The following is a 22,663-nucleotide window of genomic DNA, read 5'->3' on the forward strand; positions in this document are numbered from 1 at the left end:
ACTGATACATGTCAACTACAAAAGTCTGATTGATACATGTCTACTACAAAGTCTGACTGATACATGTCTACTACAAAGTCTGACTGATACATGTCTACTACAAAGTCTGATTGATACATGTCTACTACAAAGTCTGATTGATACATGTCTACTACAAAGTCTGATTGATACATGTCTACTACAAAGTCTGACTGATACATGTCTACTACAAAGTCTGATTGATACATGTCTACTACAAAGTCTGATTGATACATGTCTACTACAAACTCTGACTGATACATGTCTACTACAAAGTCTGACTGATACATGTCTGCTACAAAGTCTGACTGATACATGTCTACTACAAAGTATGATTGATACATGTCTATTACAAAGTCTGACTGATACATGTCTATTACAAAGTCTGACTGATACATGTCTACTAAAAAGTCTGATTGATACATGTCTATTACAAAGTTTGATTGACACATGTCTACTACAAAGTCTGATTGATACATGTCTATTACAAAGTCTGATTGATACATGTCTACTACAAAGTCTGATTGATACATGTCTACTACAAAGTCTGATTGATACATGTCTATTACAAAGTCTGATTGATAAATGTCTACTACAAAGTCTGATTGATACATGTCTACTACAAAGTCTGATTGATACATGTCTGTTACAAAGTCTGATTGATACATGTCTAGTACAAGGTCTGATTGATACATGTCTACTACAAAGTCTGATTGATACATGTCTACTACAAAATCTGACTGATACATGTCTACTACAAAGTCTGATTGATACATGTCTACTACAAAGTCTGATTGATACATGTCTACTACAAAGTCTGATTGATACATGTCTACTACAAAGTCTGATTGATACATGTCTATTACAAAGTCTGATTGACACATGTCTACTACAAAGTCTGACTGATACATGTCTACTACAAAGTCTGACTGAAAAGTCTGACTGATACATGTCTACTACAAAGTCTGATTGATAAATGTCTATTACAAAGTCTGATTGATACATGTCTACTATAAAGTCTGATTGAAACATGTCTGCTACAAAGTCTGACTGATACATGTCTACTACAAAGTCTGATTGATACATGTCTACTACAAAGTCTGATTGATACATGTCTATTACAAAGTCTGACTGATACATGTCTACTACAAAGTCTGATTGATACATGTCTACTACAAAGTCTGATTGATACATGTCTACTACAAAGTCTGGTTGACACATGTCTACTACAAAGTCTGATTGATACATGTCTACTACAAAGTCTGATTGATACATGTCTACTACAAAATCTGATACATGTCAACTACAAAGTTTGATTGATACATGTGTACTACAAAGTCTGATTGATACATGTCTACTACAAAGTCTGATTGATACATGTCTACTACAAAGTCTGACTGATACATGTCTACTACAAAGTCTGATTGATACATGTCTACTACAAAGTCTGACTGATACATGTCTACTACAAAGTCTGATTGATACATGTCTACTACAAAGTCTGATTGATACATGTCTACTACAAAGTCTGATTGATACATGTCTACTACAAAGTCTGACTGATACATGTCTACTACAAAGTCTGATTGATACATGTCTATTACAAAGTCTGATTGATACATGTCTACTACAAAGTCTGACTGATACATGTCTACTACAAAGTCTGATTGATACATGTCTACTACAAAATCTGACTGATACATGTCTACTATAAAGTCCGATTGATACATGTCTACTACAAATTCTGATTGATACATGTCTACTACAAAGTCTGATTGATACATGTCTACTACAAAGTCTGATTGATACATGTCTACTACAAAGTCTGATTGATACATGTCTACTACAAAGTCTAAGTGATACATGTCTACTACAAAGTCTGATTGATACATGTCTACTACAAAGCCTGATTGATACATGTCTATTACAAAGTCTGATTGATACATGTCTACTACAAAGTCTGACTGATACATGTCTACTACAAAGTCTGACTGATACATGTCTACTACAAAGTCTGATTGATAAATGTCTATTACAAAGTCTGATACATGTCTACTACAAAGTCTGACTGATACATGTCTACTACAAAGTCTGACTGATACATATCTATTACAAAGTCTGATTGATACATGTCTACTACAAAGTCTGATTGATACATGTCTATTACAAGGTCTGATTGATACATGTCTACTACAAAGTCTGATTGATACATGTCTACTACAAAGTATGATTGATACATGTCTACTACAAAGTCTAAGTGATACATGTCTACTACAAAGTCTGATTGATACATGTCTACTACAAAGCCTGATTAATACATGTCTATTACAAAGTCTGATTGATACATGTCTACTACAAAGTCTGCCTGATACATGTCTACTATAAAGTCTGACTGATACATGTCTACTACAAAGTCTGATTGATACATGTCTACTACAAAGTCTGATTGATACATGTCTACTACAAAGTCTGATTGATACATGTCTACTACAAAGTCTGATTGATACATGTCTATTACAAAGTCTGACTGATACATGTCTACTACAAAGTCTGATTGATACATGTCTACTACAAAGTCTAAGTGATACATGTCTACTACAAAGTCTGACTGATACATGTCTACTACAAAGCCTGATTGATACATGTCTATTACAAAGTCTGATTGATACATGTCTACTACAAAGTCTGACTGATACATGTCTACTACAAAGTCTGATTGATACATGTCTACTACAAAGTCTAAGTGATACATGTCTACTACAAAGTCTGACTGATACATGTCTACTACAAAGCCTGATTGATACATGTCTATTACAAAGTCTGATTGATACATGTCTACTACAAAGTCTGACTGATACATGTCTAGTACAAAGTCTGATTGATACATGTCTACTACAAAGTCTGATTGATACATGTCTACTACAAAGTCTGATTGATACATGTCTATTACAAAGTCTGACTTATACATGGCTACTACAAAGTCTGATTGATACATGTCTATTACAAAGTCTAACTGATACATGGTACTACAAGGTCTGATTGATACATGTCTACTACAAAGTCTGATTGATACATGTCTACTACAAAGTCTGATTGATACATGTCTACTACAAAGTCTGACTGATACATGTCTACTACAAAGTCTGATTGATACATGTCTACTACAAAGTCTGACTGATACATGTCTACTACAAAGTCTGATTGATACATGTCTACTACAAAGTCTGACTGATACATGTCTACTACAAAGTCTGATTGATACATGTCTACTACAAAATCTGATTGATACATGTCTACTACAAAGTCTGATTGATACATGTCTACTACAAAGTCTGATTGATACGTGTCTACTACAAAGTCTGATTGATACATGTCTACTACAAAATCTGACTGATACATGTCTACTACAAAGTCTGATTGATACATGTCTACTAGAAAGTCTGATTTATACATGTCTACTACAAAGTCTGATTGATACATGTCTATTACAAAGTCTGATTGATATATGTCTACTACAAAGTCTGACTGATACATGTCTATTACAAAGTCTGATTGATACATGTCTATTACAAAGTCTGACTGATACATGTCTACTACAAAGTCTGATTGATACATGTCTACTACAAAGTCTGATTGATACATGTCTACTACAAAGTCTGATTGATACATGTCTATAACAATGTCTGATTGATAAATGTCTACTACAAAGTCTGATTGATAAATGTCCATTACAAAGTCTGACTGATAAATGTCTACTACAAAGTCTGATTGATACATGTATACTACAAAGTCTGATTGATACATGTCTATTACAAAGTCTGATTGATACATTTTTTAAAACACTGCTTCTCATGTAGTACAAACCACAGTCTCAGATTCCATATAATTTGACTGCATGTTCATAATCATTTTGTTGTGAGATTCCATATAATTTGACTGCATGTTCATAATCATTTTGTTGTGAGATTCCCTGTAAATTGACTGCATGTTCATAATCATTTTGTTGTGAGATTAAGATAAGAAGCCTTTACTCTATCCAGGCATGCTGTTTGTGGTCATACCTCATAGTGGACATTAATCTGTCCAGGCATGCTGTTTGTGGTCATGCCTCATAGTGGACATTAATCTATCCAGGCATGCTGTTCTTGGTCATGATTCATAGTGGACATTAATCTGTCCAGGCATGCTGTTTGTGGTCATGCCTCATAGTGGACATTAATCTGTCCAGGCATGCTGTCCTTGGTCATGATTCATAGTAGACAGCTTATATTTGCTACCTTATTTCACTTACAAAATAACTGGATGTCAACTACATCACTAGTCAGCTTATTGACAGCAGAATGCATTTTTTTTTTAAGTCATACACAATGTCATGTAATATTCAACAGCTTTCCACTAAAAGAAACTGACATACCATGTACATGCACTATATGAGAGGAAAAATACATTTCAGAGCAGAGAATTCTATGATCGGATGCGCTGCATGCAATTTAAAAAGTTTTATGGTACAGTGATTTCAATAACTAATAACCAAGAAAAAGAGTGCATACCATTAGGTGTGTGTGTGTGTGATTAGTATTCATAATGTAGCTTTTAACACTTTTCAGTCATATCATTTTGATGTCTGCATTGTGGCAGTTTATAGTGATGTCTAGCACTGGGGCATCATGCCTCAGACATGCATCATGATGTCCCACATAGTCACATTATTCTGACACCAGGCCAACCAGTCCTAACACTAATAGCTTAATGCTGAGCACCAAGTGAGGCAACTGTTAGTACCATTTTTGCAAGTCTTTGGTATGACTCGGCTGGGGTTTGAACCCACGACCTCCCACTTCCGAAGCAGATGCTCTAACCACTAGACCACCAGAGTGGTCAGCCATTAGGTAATGTAAGTTGTGAAATGAGTATCTTCAGCAGATAGAACTGCATTTACTGTAGAATTTTGAATGTTTAGTTTCATATAATATAATTTCTTCTCATTCATCATAAATTTATTTCATTGTTTATCTTCTACTGTATGTATTATGCATAAGCTTTACTGATCATTTCTGTCCACATTATCTTGAATATCTACAGAAAGAACCAAGGTACATGTTTACCAAAGTCATAAACTCTACCAATAATTGTACGGAGTGTTATTAATACATGGCCTTCATATCTTTAATGGCTTTAAACAGGTATCACTTGTAGAATGCTTGTATCTACTCCAAACTGGAGGTATAAGCAGTTTGGGCTTCAAAAGTTGTAAATCCTCAGTATTTCTTATCAACTGTGAACCTTTCATATTCATTTTTCATAATGTGGCAAATATGATCACTATATTCACTTTGATTAATGCAGTAATGCAGTGGCTGATTTGACTTAAAGTTTTGAAGATTTTAGTTTATACATGTTTATGGCCAAATTCATCAATGGAAACAAACAAGAACTACGAAGAAAAAAGCATACTGATAGCAGATTAAAAACAGAAAGAATTACTAAGCAAGAATTTATTTATTTACTTAATCTAAATAAAGAGTGCTATGATTCAAAATTGTTATTTTAATTTTTTTCAGTAGACAAATTACAAAAATGGTTATAATTGCAAGACATACTGTCATACTTAAACATTCATTTGTACATCATCTGATAAATTAACAAAAAATATTGTCTAGAATACCTCATGTGTTTTTTTTACATTATGTCATTAGGTAATCCCATATTATTCTTATCATTATGTCATTGGGTAATTTAGGTAATCCCACATTATTCTTACCATTATGTCATTTGGTAATTCAGGTAATCCCAAATTATTCTTACCATTATGTCATTAGGTAATCCCACAGTATTCTTACCATTATGTCATTTGGTAATTTAGATAATCCCACATTATTCTTACCATTATGTCATTTGGTAATTTAGGTAATTCCACATTATTCTTACCATTATGTCATTAGGTAATCCCACATTATTCTTACCATTATGTCATTTGGTAATTTAGGTAATCCCACATTATTCTTACCATTATGTCATTAGGTAATCCCACATTATTCTTACCATTATGTCATTTGGTAATTTAGGTAATTCCACATTATTCTTACCATTATGTCATTAGGTAATCCCACATTATTCTTACCATTATGTCATTTGGTAATTTAGGTAATCCCACATTATTCTTACCATTATGTCATTAGGTAATCCCAAATTATTCTTACCATTATGTCATTAGGTAATCCCACATTATTCTTACCATTATGTCATTATGTAATCCCATATTATTCTTACCATTATGTCATTAGGTAATCCCATATTATTCTTACTGTTATATCATTAGGAAATCCCAAATTATTCTTACCATTATATCATTAGGAAATCCCACATTATTCTTACCATTAATATAAAACTTTTAAAATCTAAAAAGAAAACTTCTTTTGGAGATACATGGATATGTTGATAACACAAATCACAAGAATAAAGTAGAGGTTGCAAATTCTTCTGTGCTATTATAATGATACTATAATATTGGGAGAAATCAACATCTTACCTGCTGGTATAATTTCAAACACTTCCTTGGCAGAAGGATACAGTGAGTTGTTGGCTGTTACATAATAATATCCAAAATCATCAATGTCCAGGCTGGTAAACCTAAGTTCAGACTGGTGTCCATTATCATACTGAATTACAGAAGCAGGCAGATCTCTACTCTCATTTCCATTCCCAATGAATGTCCATGTGAACGTTGGAAGTGGGTATGATATTACTGTATATCTCAGGATTGCAGCCGTATTAAGTTTTCGATAAATTTTGGTTTCCTGAGGAAATCGAAAATCCGTTCGTGGGTGACCTGTCAAATAAAGACTTTCTTAGTGCTCTTATAAAAGTACTGCAGAATATTTTTACAGCTAAAGTTTACAAAAGAGCACCACATAAAAGCTTTGCATGCTTGTTGTAATAACAATTCACTTTACAGGGCACAATGGTGCAGTAACAAGACATATCAAATTATCAACTTAAAATATTCATTTGTTCATGCCCACTGATAGATCTATGTAAAATGACTGCCAATGGTCCACCGAAGCCAAATACAACATGTGATAACACAGTATCATAAAAGTATTTTGTTGTCTCAATGCCTCATCATTCAAAATAGATTGTACCTAGCTATGTTAACAGTTCTGGTTTAAAAAGTATCATTACACACCTAATTATGCATTGCATAATTTATCTTAAATTGTCTTTGTTGCTTAAGGGATGAATTACCTTATTTTAAAGCAAATTTCCTAAATGTCATGAATGTTTCACGAAAACCATCTTGTTATACTACTATAATATCTTCCATTTAATTCTCCTGTACAAAGTCCATACTGGTCTACACTTACCGATTACTGATGGAAATTATTATAAAATTATTAATAATAAGTAAAATGCATAATTTGTAATCACACAAACATGCATCAATATTTTGCAACTCACACCCCTGACCACAATTTCCTTAAATTCCATCAAATACATTATAGAAGTTTTTCCTTCAAGTAATATGACACTGGTGTGACCCAGGTCTTTAGACAAAAATAAAGATTGACGATATTAGCAAAGACTGCACTCCATTGAAAATCCATAAAATGGACTGGTGCTTAAGTCTATGGGTCAAACATAATTTTATAAACTCATTAAAACTCTATCTTCCCCTCATTTATTAGTTTTTGCAATATACATACTGAAGCCAAGACCTCTGAGTCATTAAAAAGATATATTCCTTTACTCACCTGATGTTTCATGATGTTTAAAAAACCAAGAGGATAAAGTGGACCTGACTTGCTCAACTGACCTACAGTTGCTCATTTCACTAAGTTGAGTAATGCAATATTGTAAGATACAGCCAAATCAGATATACCTCTCAAAATTTGGATTGTATCAATTTAAACTGAAATTGTCAAAGATTGATAAAACTATATCCATATCCAAAAATGGAAGTATAATTAATATGCACAGATTGTTATCTACAATCAAACTCATCCAATCTATTGATGATATTAATGCATTTTACAAGTTTTATTGAAACGGCATAAGACATATAGTATCCAGAGGTTTAGAGGTCACAGACTCAGTCATCAGATGAAAGGGTAAGTCACCATTTTTATAGAGAACCTAAGGCAATGATGATATAAACTTATTAACCAGTTCAGATGGTTGGCTGTTCTTAATGGCACTTCTACTAATTTACTGACTTATACCATGTCCAGGAAATAGGAGCTAATTGCTCACCCTAAAGACTCAATGAGACAGCCAATCCAGTCTAGTTCAGGTAGATATCAGTTGAGCTCTTCATTTACCAATAAGGAGGACAATCAGATCAAAATTCAGTTGTTTATACCACTGATCACTTAGAAACAATATATTCAATGGCAGAAACAATTTGAATTCAGTATGATGAAGCAGCAAAGTGAAACTGGTCATATATTATATGTGTCGGTGTTGTTTATTTGTCATTTAATGGGATTTATGACATATGTCACTTATTTAATTGCACCTACTGCTGAAGTCAAGACACTTAGGAAACATATGAGGTACTCTGACATTAGAAACATTAGCATGAGAGGTGTGAACTTTATATCTGTATAAATCATTTTAACATTGCCTGTTATATTTTTCTGATTCTAGCTAGGCACATGTACATGTGTATATCGATGACAGAAAACAGATATGTTTTCCATGCTTGAACATCCCTGAACTCTTACCTATCATAGTACATGCATATGACATTGATTAACTATGACCCTGCTTATACTGACTACATAAAACCTTGACTATATATGCCCTTGCTTACTGACTACATAACACCCTATCTATAACCCTTACATGTTGACTACATAAAACCTTGACTATCTAAACCCTTGCCTATTGACTACATAAAACCTTGTCTATCTATGCCCTTGCTTATTGAATACATAAAACCTTGACTATATATGCCCTTGCCTATTGACTACATAAAACCTTGTCTATGACCCTGCTTATTGACTACATAAAACCTTGTCTATCTATGTCCTTGCTTGTTGATTACATAAAACCTTGTCTATATATGCCCTTGCTTACTGAATACATAAGACCTTGTCTATATGACCGTGCTTATTGACTACATAAAACCTTGAATATATATGCCCATGCTTATTGACTACATAAAACCTTGACTATATATGCCCTTCAATCATGCTTACTGACTACATAAAACCTTGACTATATATGCCCTTCAATCATCCTTACTGACTACATAAAACCTTGACTATATATGCCCTTCAATCATGCTTACTGACTACATAAAACCTTGACTATCTATGACCCTTCTTACTGACTACAGTTGTTTGTTCAACTCGGTTTAGCACATCTTTGAGCACATAACAGGCTATATAAGGTGACAAGTATATCTGGCAGAAGAGGAACTCAGGGAGTCTTCGGGATTAACCACTGGCCAACAGGAAGCCACTGGCAGGTATAACGGTACCAATTGCGCAAGTCCAGGTGGGCGGAGCTTAAGGTGTATGGAACATTGTTTTCAGAATTAAAGAACAACACTAGCTGTGATTGGTGCATTATGTAAGAGTTGTACTTTCTGTTTGGCTTAAAAAAAGTTGAGCCTCTTGGCAACATGTGAGTTTGTGTTAATTTCTATCTAGATCATATTTTGTATTTTTTATGATTTTTTTAAAATATGGTACACATGGCTGAAAATGTGCTTGTTGTGACTAGATAACTCTTACCCCTGTCTAGTTCCAGTAGAGTTATCTCTCTTAAATGCAATGGAGTACCTGGTTATGTCATTGTCAAATTGACAATCTAGCATTGTTCTATATGACAGTGTGTGACATGCATGCCCAAGTAGGACAGAAAGTATATTTATTTCACAAAACATTAGCATTGAGGTATATGGAAAAACAATTGGTACCGTGATACCGGCAAGCACTCTCACAAAGACATACTGGGAAAGTTAAGACTCAGTCCCAGGTGGACAGATGAGAGTGATCTGTAAAGGGCGAGAGCATTTAACCCTTGGTCATCATAGGTTCCTTACTGTTTATATGTACCTATGAGTATAAACACTTGTATAATTGTATTTTCTATTCTGTATCTCTATAGGTAATTCATAAAGTGCTTTCCTTATTGTTTTCTTCATAACTTCTCTGTAATTTCCTTACTATTTCTGAGACCCTCTTTTACAAAATTACCAAATAAATGTTATGTGTATATAATTAGCTATAGCATTATTATTTTAAAATCATTTCCATTCCATCATACTGTACTGATATTACATAATGCAAATGTCTGACTTTGACTGTGCTCTAACTATGGTCAATATTAGTACAGTATAGAACTAGTCTCTCTAGCCATTTATGTGTATTCTAGCAATTGCACAAATATGCTTGATCAGGCTTGTCTTTGCTATCATCAAGAAATCTGTATAAATTGAACAACACTTATGCAAATACAGTTTAAAGAATTAATTGAGAGCATGCACCAGGCATTAATTCCTAAATGTCAAGTGCTGTTAATGCATGATCCACGTACATGTAGTTATGAAATAAACACTGGAAAATAGTGTATTATGATATTTCATGAAAGGGATTATTGGTCACTGTGTTAATTAAGACAAAACGTATAAACCTTTACCATATCACATTACTTACATTTCACAAACAACTGTAATATCTCCTTGACTGAAGTCCATATTCCATTATATGCAGTGCAAGAATAGTTGCCCATATCCATGCATTGTGCAGACTCAATCCTGAACTGGCTTTGTATAACTCTAGACTCAGTCATTAGTACTGTGTTGTTGTCCTCTCTTGTCCATGTAATAGTAGGAAGAGGGTTGCTATCAACATGGCAATGGAAGCTGGCAGATGAGTTTTCACTGACTGGATTACTGTCCTGGACTGTCAGGTTCACTATTTTGGCACCATCTGAAAATGGTTATATACATATATAGTATATACATATAATAAGCATGATAACTCATTTCATTAACTCAATGTGCTCATTATACTGTGAGAAAGCATACTGCATAGTTTTACATCTAATGTTGTACTGTTATAAACAAACATTGTGCTATTAAATTTGAATACAGCTGGTGGAAGCTAAACATGTATAGCACATAAAGTTATTGTTTGCTTTAAGTTTTAAGTTAGATCAACAAGAACGACACGTAATAATTTCTGCACATTATAAACCAGCTACATGTTTTATAACATTGTATGCAAAATCCACTGATGGGAAGGACATTCATTCACAAAGTTTGGTAAAGGTATATCACTGATGTACAGGAACCATACTTTTTTCTTTCAGTGACAATTTAAAACGTCTTCTTCCATTTACAGCTATCTAGACCTATTAACTTCTAATCTTGAAATAGGTGCTATTTCATACATCCAAACAAAACTAACCACAAGGTGTGGTTACTGGTGACAGAATGGACATATACATTTTCTGCTTTTGACACTAACAAGTACCATGCTGCATAATAAACTAGTTAAAAATGCAACAATATATACATTTGCAAAATTTCTTCCATACAGTACCAAAAGTCATGTGACCAGACAAAGTGGAATGTAACTTTGGTTTTAACCAGCTTATCTTGCCCTGTTCTACTGCTTGTAGCAACGATAAAATATCTCTCTATATCAAATCAGGGGAACCTACTCTGCTTGCACTTGTCATGCAAAATGCATGACATTACGCAACCTACTTTGGAGACTTGTGCAGTTGACACAGGCTCCCTAATAGGACTATTTCATATATAAATATATGGAATTGTTAAAGTGCTTACAGTGAAATAAACTATAACATGTGAACTTACAGTGAAATAAACTAAATGTGAACTTAAGTGAATAAACTACATGTGAACTTACAGTGAAATAAACTAAATGTGAACTTACAGTGAAATAAACTACATGTGAACTTACAGTGAAATAAACTAAATGTGAACTTAGAGTGAAATAAACTACATGTGAACTTTCAGTGAAATAAACTAAATGTGAACTTACAGTGAAATAAACTACATGTGAAATGTAAACAACTTAAATCTGTTTGTTGATACTTGAAAATTAAATTTACCATAGATCATTAAAGCAACATCGAAGAGATTGATGTTCCATTATTTAAAAAAAAACAATATTTTGCAGGTTTAGCTACAATGGGTATTTTTAGGCTTGTTCTTAAAGCACACTAGTGGAATGACTTTACCTATCAACATGTTGCTAACCACTTAAGTAGATATTCATGTGAATAGTGCTACAATTTAATGAAAGGTTTCGAACAATCATCAAATGAAACACTACAGTAATCTTAGATTTTATGATGAAAAGGGATTCTAGTACTGACTTTATTTCTGTAAATGCTCATTAAAACAAAACTATGAAAGTTATCACACACTTGCTTCGAGGACTAATCATGGTTTCAAACTTGACATTGTATTGTGTGGTATTCATGATTATATGTTCTTCTGTAGATATTTCGATTTCAAAGGTATGAAATAAATAATAGTCACTACCAAACAAAGTTTAATACTCTCATCAATAAATCTTATGAATCAATGAACAAAATAGAAAATACGACTTTCTTGTACTTGATTTATCCAATATATTCACTATACCAATATAATCACTTTCTATGTATCTATTTTCTTTCATTATTCAACATGTTGCACAAAGGAAGTGCATTTAAAAATACCACCTCAGCAGCAGGAGGTCATGGGTTTGATCCCGGGCAGAGTCATACCAAAGACATACAAAAATGGTACTAACAGCTGCCTCGCTTGGCGCTCAGCATTAAGAGGTTAGTGTTAGGACTGGTCAGCCTATTGTCAGGATAATGTGACTGGGTGGGACATCATGCTGCATGTCTGCGGCATGATGCTCCAGTGCTAGACATCACTATAAACTGTCACACTGCAAAGACATTGTAGCGATATGACTGAAAAAGTTTTAAAGCTACATTAAAAATCCATATCATACATACACACACAGAGACAATTAGATACAAAAGTACTAAACAGTGACACTGCATTATTCATTTTGATTTAATTTATCTAGGAAAGCATTACCTGGGGTACATACATACATACATACATACCTACCTACCTACCTACAGACAGACAGACAGACAGACAAACATACATACATAGATATATACATGTACATACATACTGTCATAACTGGCATATTCCATTACTGTCTACATAAACATGTACATGGTTCAGAAATGGTAACATACTCATCCAATCAGATACATGATTGCCTTATTATTATGCACTAATCTTTATAGGTTACTGCATTTGTATGGGAAAATATGAACGAGTTTTGGGATGGAATACTGCATGAACTTGTGAGTGCAGTATATCCTTCCGACAAAACGAGTTCATATTTCACCATACAAACGCAGCAACCTATAATTATTATATGCTCATTTTTACAATAGAAAGTAGTTCCTTTATTCACGTGAATGCTACATGCATTCAATATCGGGGAATATTGAATGATTCTGACAATGTAAAGTTAACGGGGAAAAAAATGAGCATATAATAATGCTCATTACTGAATGCATGTAAGACTTTATAATTATATTAGCTTATATTTCAAGATTATATTCAGATACAGTATAATATAAACCTATATTCAGAGTTTTATTGAAATTAAATCTGAAATATGGAATCAAACATGTTAACAAGCAATAGCTGAGAGACAGACACATGATGCACAATGGCTTCAGTGAAGGGGCATACTGTACGTTCACTTGGCCATAAGGCCAAGGGGGTTAAACATGCAAGAAGCGACCTTTGCATCATTAATAACAAGATGAAAGAGGTTTGGTTTGCAAAATCCTTCATAAAGCTTGGACATGAAGGTTTGCCAACATTCAGAAACAATTACCTATTGCAAGAAGTGTTTCAGTGAAAATGCATGTCAATGCCATCCTTCAATCTACTGAAGTAGTGATAACAATTATTGTGAAGATCACTATCGTTGGCATGTAACTAAGACTGTCATGTGACTATGTCTCCCATGCTGGAAGTTAGATGTGTACCCTATTTAACCATTTGCCATGTTGGAAGTTAGACCTGTACCTTATTTAACCATTTGACATGTTGGAAGTTAAATCTGTACCCTATTTAACCATTTGCCATGTTGGAAGTTAGATCCGTACCCTATTTAACAATCTGCCAAGTTGTAAGTTAGATCTGTACCCTATTTAACCATCTGCCATGTCGGAAGTTAGATCTGTACCCTAGTTAACCATCTGCCATGTTGGAAGTTAGATCCGTACCCTATTTAACCATTTGCCATGTTCGCAGTTAGATCTGTACCCTATTAACAATCTGCCATTTTGGAAGTTTAAGATCTATACCCTATTTAACCATTTGCCATGTTGGAAGTTAGATCTGTACCCTATTTAACAATCTGCCAAGTTGGAAGTTAGATTTGTACCCTATTTAACCATTTGCCATGTTGGAAGTTAGATCTATACCCTACTTAACCATTTGACATGTTGGAAGTTAGATCCGTACCCTTTTTAACAATATGCCATGTTGGAAGTTAGACCTGTACCCTATTTAACCATCTGACATGTTGGAAGTTAGACCTGTACGATATTTAACAATCTGCCATGTTGGAAGTTAGACCTGTACACTATTTAACCATTTGCCATGTTGGAAGTTAGATCCATACCCTATTTAACCATTTGCCATGTTGGAAGTTAGATCTATACCCTATTTAACCATTTGCCACATTGGAAGTTAGATCTGTACCCTATTTAACAATCTGCCATTTTGGAAGTTTAAGATCTGTACCCTATTTAACCATTTGCCATGTTGGAAGTTAGATCCGTACCCTATTTAACAATCTGCCATGTTGGAAGTTAGATCCATACCCTATTTAACCATTTGCCATGTTGGAAGTTAGATCCATACCCTATTTAACCATTTGACATGTTGGAAGTTAGATCCATACCCTATTTAACCATTTGCCATGTTGGAAGTGAGATCTGTACCCTATTTAACCATTTGCCATGTTGGAAGTTAGACCTGTACCCTATTTAACAATATGCCATGTTGGAAGTTAGACCTGTACCCTATTTAACCATCTGACATGTTGGAAGTTAGACCTGTACCCTATTTAACAATCTGCCATGTAGGAAGTTAGACCTGTACCCTATTTAACCATTTGCCATGTTGGAAGTTAGATCTGTACCTATTTAACCATTTGCCATGTTGGAAGTTAGATCTGTACCCTATTTAACCATTTGCCATGTTGGAAGTTAGATCTGTACCCTATTTAACAATCTGCCATGTAGGAAGTTTAAGATCTGTACCCTATTTAACCATTTGCCATGTTGGAAGTTAGATCTGTACCCTATTTAACAATCTGCCATGTTGGAAGTTAGATCTGTACCCTATTTAACCATTTGCCATGTTGGAGGTTAGATCTGTACCCTATTTAACCATTTGACATGTTGGAAGTTAGATCTGTACCCTATTTAACCATTTGACATGTTGGAAGTTAGATCTGTACACTATTTAACCATTTGCCATGTTGGAAGTTAGATCTGTACACTATTTAACAATCTGCCATGTTGGAAGTTAGACCTGTACCCTATTTAACAATCTGTCATGTTGGAAGTTAGACCTGTGCCCTATTTAACCATTTGACATGTTGGAAGTTAGATCTGTACCCTATTTAACAATCTGCCATGTTGGAAATTTAAGATCTGTACCCTATTTAACAATCTGCCATGTTGGAAGTTAGACCTGTACCCTATTTAACCATCGGACATGTTGGAAGTTAGATCTGTACCCTATTTAACCATCTGACATGTTGGAAGTTAGATCCATACCCTATTTAACCATTTGACATGTTGGAAGTTAGATCCATACCCTATTTAACGATTGACATGTTGGAAGTTAGATCTGTACACTATGTATGATTTGACATGTTGGAAGTTAGATCTGTACCCTATTTAATGATCTGACATGTTGGAAGACAGATCTGTACCATATTTAACCATCTGCCATGTTTGAAGTTAGATCCGTACCCTATTTAACCATTTGACATGTTGGAAGTTAGATCTGTACCCTATTTAACCATTTGACATGTTGGAAGACAGATCTGTACCCTATTTAACCATCTGACATGTTGGAAGACAGATCTGTACCCTATTTAACCAGAACCATTTACTTTTCACTATTGTATTTCAGTGAAAATTTCATGTCGACAAAATGATCAGTTTACGAGAAGCAGTCATAGATGATTTTCAAGAATGCAGTTATGGTAAACATTTTGGTGGTTAGATCAGAATTATTTTTTATATACTGCAAGTGATGCATTGACTCTAAATTGACCCCCACCCCGACATATCATATCAGAGCCAGCATAAAAGATATAAACATGTCAGTACAACCCGTACAGAAAAATCTCACCAGTTCACATGAGCTGCTCATAAGCTGCACATGAGAACCTTGTTAGAAATGTATGCAAATAGGGTAGATTTTGCAGGCTCATGTGTGCAGTTTGTTAGATCTTGTGAGCCAAGGAAAAACTAACCTGATTCTCACGTGAGCAGATTTTGCTCACGTGAGAATCTAACTTTTCACATGAGAAAGTAGAACTTAGAAAACATTCTTTTCCATTACATACAACCATGTTTGAAAATATGGCAGAGTTCTAATTTCTCACGTGAGTTATCACGTGAGAAACTTGGACTTTGATTCTGATTAAACACTTATTTCAAATTTATTCAAAGTTGGATTTTCTCATGTGAGTTATCACATGAGCAATTTGGACTTAAATATTTTGTGTAAATATTGAATGTCAAGTTTCTCCATTATTGTCACACAGACATCATTTCTATTTTGCACTTGCTGTTGCTTTATTGGATTTTTTACATTTTAAAACATCTTCAACTTATTTTCTCACCAGGCCTAATAAACTCTGAAGTCATTTTCCAGAAAAATTGGAGAATTACATAAACTACGTAGTTTTCTTCCATGCCTAACGTTCGCAAAAAAGTCAATACAATCTTATACTTACTGAATTGTGTAATTCGGCTTAGGGGTCATCCATTTAGCACGTATGCAAAAATCTGGCAAAGCTTGACCCCCCCCCCCCCCGTACGCATGCATACTTTTTACGCGCCCCCCCCCCCCCCGCGTACGTACGCTTGACACCCCCCTCCCCATATTCTATAAAACGGCTTATGTTTAATCCACGCAGAAACCATAAAGGATTAATAATATTAACGTGTTTAATAAAACATTGTCCACCGACGTTGAATGTCTGGCATCAAAGAAATACGCGGGGTAACATTAAACATTTTGTCTAGTGTCCGCTAAAATTCAAACGCCGACTGAATAGTCGAACAGGTTACGTATTAGACAAATTATTATTGAGGTTTCACCCCAACCTCGTTTCCTATGCATGTGTACATTATCAGTAAAAAAAAAAAAAAATGTACTGTACATAAAATTTAATAAATCCGTAAGAAACTGACTAATCCAGTCGTGTTTGGTTGTATAGCTGTTTCGCACTGTTTTACACGTGTATATTCTTGGCAATGGAAAATTTTGCTTATTTGCAGCCTTTTAAATGTTCTGATCGTGTCATTTCAAAGTTTATAAAAGAAGTTCCCTATTGAAATAATCACAAAAAAAAATCACTGACGTTTCCGTTAACTTTTCTGTGACCCAGGTTATCAGAGTACACGGTGGAAGAATCGGCTTGTTAGAACCATTAGAGTGTCCTATGGGGCATGGCTCGGCACAAGCTACTGTAAAAACATCAAAATTAACTAGGTCTATAATAATTCACTTATTAATGATATGAATTCACTTATAGCTCAGTTTTTATGAAACATCAGATAATAAAATAGCATTTATTTGATATATAAAATATAATATTAAGAAATACCCGAGTACATATGTACAAAGGAGTGTAAAACCAGAAGGGCTCGCATCGTTGCTTACAATTTAAATGTCAGTCATACAGCAGTATAAAATAACAAAAGTATTATTTTTATACAATATGTATGACTGACTTTTATATTGTAATCAATGATACAAGCCCCTATGCGTACAACAACATGTTTACTAATAATTTGCCCTTAATGGCGCCTCAGATGAACTCAACAGATGCTGGATGTTGACCTACAGTGTACATGTAGAATAGCACTTTTAAACCGAACAGACAGAAATTTACGCGCGAGCCATGTTCTCTTAGCAAGGGCCACGCTGTTTATGAAGAAAGTTATTTAATATTCTCCTGCAACATGTTTGCTCTTAAAACATTCTGACAGCAAGAGTGTGGACACTATTAAAATATAGAAACCAACACCAACATCTAAAGATGTCCACGTCGGTACTGATGTTAATGGCCAGTACGAAACAGAAGACGTCGACGTGCTGTTTAGGGAAGATTCAAGGATTATGAAAGACTGGTTCTTTGCCGAGAAAGAAGTAAGTTACTTTTACTCATTTCTTTTTACAATTTTCGCATATAGAATGATCAAAGTGGATAGCCTGAATCATCGACATCATAAGTATAAGCATACATTCACATGGTCGTTTCAAATTGAGCCAAGGGTTTGTTTCAGATTTTACTTAAAGATAATAATTCAACCTCCTGTTTCTAAAAATGGTATCTACACCACACTATCATCGAATATTTAAGCCTTCCACAATTTAACTGTGCAACCATGTCTGGCTCTTACCCACACCCCCAATAATAATGCGGGCGCCTCAGTGAGGAGCACTTGCGTTACCGATTGAAACAATTTGTACAAACATAAATATCACTGGACAACAAATTTTTACAAAAGTCATGTTACTGAAATAAAATTAGTCAATTCTTATCAATTTTTATGTGCTGAACACGAATATGACAGTCAAATTGCAAAATTGGCTCTAGTTTTTTTGTAATCTGCAAGAAATTAATGTTTACATAACGAAATGCATTCCAATAGTAAAAGGTCAACTGTAATAGCCTACCTATAAAAAATCAAGTCATTGACTACATCTTAGATTTCTTCGCCTGTCTCTTGTACAGCTGTTCGGGAGCATCTCTGAGGAGTGTCCAGCAGTAGTCAGCCAGCATTGTAGTGGACCATTTTCCCTGGTATCTTTGTTCCATTGTTGCGATATCTTGATGAAAACGTTCGCCGTGTTCATCACTAACAATACCACAGTTGCTAGGAAAGAAATCCAAATGGGAATGAAGGAAGTGAATCTTTAGAGACATATTGCAGCCAAGTTTCTTATACTTCATCAACATGTCTTCTACTAGTTCCTTATAGTTTTCTGCCCTAACATTTCCGAGGAAGTTTGTAGAAACTAGGCGAAAAGCATTCCATGTTTGTTTCGCGTCACCTTCCAGCAAGTTGTTGAACTGGTCATCTTTGAAAAGCTCTCGAATCTGAGGACCCACAAAAACTCCCTCTTTAATCTTTGCTTCGCTGAGTCGAGGGAATTTTTCATGCAGGTATCGGAATGCTGGCAAAGTCCGGTCAATGGCTTTCACGAAGTTCTTCATCAATCCTAGTTTGATGTGAAGAGGTGGTAGCAAGATTTTCTGAGCCTCAACCAGAGCTGGGTGTTGGATATTCTTCTCTCCAATGGCTACATTCTGCCTGTGAGTCCATTCCTTCCTCATGTAGTGCATTTCCCTTGCTCGGCTATCCCACTCGCATAAGAAACACATGTATTTTGTATATCCTTGCTGCAGTCCCATTAAAAGGGCAACTACCTTCAAATCACCACAGAGGTGCCAGCTGTACTTGTTATACTCAATGGAATTCAGTAGCTGCCTTAAGTTATCGTATGTCTCTTTCATGTGGACAGCATACGCTACTGGAATAGATGGAAGAATGTTTCCATTGTGCAAAAGCACAGCCTTGAGACTCAGTTTCGAAGAGTCCACAAATAGTCTCCATTCTTGTGGGTCATGAGTGATTTTTAAAGCATTCATGAGGCCCTCAATATCGGAACAGAATATCAGATTACTTTCCTTTCTGAAGAAAGGCTCCAATTGCTGGTGGCGCTTTCGATATGCAGTAATTGTGACATCTTCTTCTAGAAGATTCCATTGTTGCAGTCTTGATCCTAGCAATTCTGCCTTGTTCTTTGATAAGTCCAAATCACGAATCAGGTCATTTAGTTCTTCCTGTGTTATTCTGTGTGGGGTTGATGATGCACCACAGTGAAAATCTGGATCACTGCATGCTGATGGACCAGGAGAAGAACAGGTCGACTCACCTTTGTCTTCGTCAGATGAATCAAGAGAATATTCTGCTGGAGGTTCTGGAATAGGAAGTCCCTCACCATGTGGAACTGGTCTCAATGCAGACGGCATGTTTGGGTAGACTATTCTCGACTTCTTTCGCTTCGTTATTCCGCCGGAAAGAGGAGGAACCAAGCAGAAGTAACAGTCATTTAGGTGGTTGCTTGGCTCTCTCCACACCATTGGGACTGCAAACGGCATTGATGACCTTTTGCAATTCAACCACTGTGAAAGCTGTGTTGTACATGTAGCACAGCATATATGCGGAGCCCAAGGCTTGTCTTGGTCACCAACCTTGCATCCGAAGTAAAGATGATATGCCTTCTTCACTTGAGAATTGATACTTTTCTTCTGGTTGGCAAATGTCACTTCCCCACAAATATAGCAAAAATTGTCCGCGGTATTAACACACTTTCGAGGCATTACTGTTCTTTATTGTACGTAAATGGATAAAATAATAAGTTTTATGTAACAGTAGCTTGAACTGTCTCGCACAACGTCTAAAATATTTTAAATGCTGAACCTATCTGATTGGGCTTTATATAGTACACTGCTTACGTCAGCTTCAGCAGCCGCCTGGCATTAGTATAATAGGCCTACACATGTATAGTACACTGCTGACGTCAACTTACTTCAGCAGCCGCATGGCATTAGTATTGCATTGCATCAGAAAATGATGCAATCAACTGTGGTTGATGTGAGCATGATGGTATTATGCAATGTTACATCATTATTCCGGATGTTGCTGCAGTCCTACTGGAGAAATTTACACAGTGAAACATAGAAAATGAGGTATATGAATATCTTCAAAACGAGAGCCAATACAAATTTTTCACGGTTATATTCGTGTTCGGCACACCAAAATACTACAGATTAGGGCCTTTTCAAGTCAGTAATGATTTCACTGTTGACCAGTGTATTCTTCGTATTATTTTATTGCTGATTAGGTGGATCAAGATAAGCATACACGATTGAGAACCAAATGCAGTAGCTTAATTCATGATTTTATTCCTAAAAGACAGTTGCCCTGTCTGTCAAATATTTTGATTGGTAAATTTAAAATAGAGATTTAATTGGATAAGGATTACAGCTTTTCTTAATGCTTATATACACTAGGACTCGTTCGCCAACCAAATCGTTTTCTCATTTCCGTGCATTCTTTCTGTTCTGCATAGATTAAAAAAAAAGATCAGTTATACTAATTTTTATCTTTTTACAGATTAAACTTCATGAAGGTCACAAAATTTAATCAACACAACAAGCAATCATTTGAAAGAAGTGCAAAACATTGACAGCAACAGGAAGATGTCAGACAAAACCCCATTGCCATGCTAGAGGAAATTCCGACTCCAGTAAAGGGTATGTATAAGACGCTTCAAATCTTTTGATGTAATACACATGATAACATACGCATTTCAGACTCTAAAATTTGACCCCCAATACATTTTTTTTTTATAATATAAAAATTGGAAACCAGATTTTGAATTTCTTTATATATTGCAAATGTACATATTTTGGAAAAATGTATCCTAAAAGTTTTGGAGAAATCTTCCAGAGGACTGTTCCAGAAGTAGAGATGTCAATTTGTTTGAAATTTCTAATGTGTACCCATCATTCCTAACGATTGGTTACCAGAGTATACAATCAAAAGGAAATTGTATTAAATGTGAAGCTGAACTGCTTCGTTGTAGGTTCACATGTTCCATCCCCAAAAAGAGCTCAGTAAGCATAATTATTACTAAAATAAGTGGGCAAAAATCATAATCTGAGCACAACGAGTATAAATTACATGCCATTATTACAGAAAACTATGAAAAATATTGTATATGCAGTTATAATTTTTGTCACAAATCAGCTGAACTTGTGTGGATTAGTAGTATGGATGAGAATAGACACAAAAGAAATTGATAAATTATTGGTGCATAAGTCGTTTCGACTAGTGTACATGTCTACAGTAATCGTCATAAAGTCCATAAATGTTCATTGTTGTATTATCCTCAACCTGCCATGGTTCATCCCATAACGACGGTCCAGTGCAACATGTTTTTAAGTTTAACAAAATATCTTTTCTCTAACATTTTTCAGTTACATAACATCCATCAATTGCATTGATACATCCCAGGTTATTTTTATTGTTGTTTTTTCTTCTTTTTTTAAAAATGATATCTGGTGCCATTTATTTTCTATTTAAGCTGGACTGCTATGTGTGTAGTATCATAATAGAATGAATCTAGGGCAAATGGTTTCACATTCAAGAACCTGTCTGTTTTCTTGGAACTGTTTAATGTAAAATTCATGCAGAAGTTACCAATACATTAATTTTTATTTGATTTTTTCAAAACTGTTAT

The 22,663-nt window shown here is 34.8% G+C and overlaps 1 protein-coding gene across 3 annotated transcripts in view; it reads right to left on the bottom strand.

The window, feature by feature from the left end:
• Window positions 1–10,944, bottom strand: part of LOC149782404 (nephrin-like) — a 56,328-nt gene extending 45,384 nt beyond the window's left edge. For 2 of the 3 annotated variants that reach the window (XR_016414365.1, XM_089933788.1), the window contains exons 1-2: window positions 10,683–10,943; window positions 6,548–6,847 (exon numbers count right to left, since the gene is read on the bottom strand). Coding sequence is in view for 2 of the 3 variants with exons in the window: in XM_089933788.1 (XP_089789914.1) it covers window positions 6,548–6,847; window positions 10,683–10,818 (436 nt within the window). In the remaining variant the exon portion in view is untranslated. Of the gene's footprint in view, window positions 1–6,547; window positions 6,848–10,682 lie in introns of all 3 variants that reach the window. The other variant, XM_089933789.1, reaches the window with a different exon arrangement.
• Between the last annotated feature and the right edge of the window lie 11,719 nt (window positions 10,945–22,663).

This window comes from Sinohyriopsis cumingii, chromosome 15 (genome assembly GCF_028554795.1).
Source record: "Sinohyriopsis cumingii isolate HCF-2022 chromosome 15, ASM2855479v2, whole genome shotgun sequence".
NCBI classification, from domain to species: Eukaryota; Metazoa; Mollusca; class Bivalvia; order Unionida; family Unionidae; genus Sinohyriopsis; species Sinohyriopsis cumingii.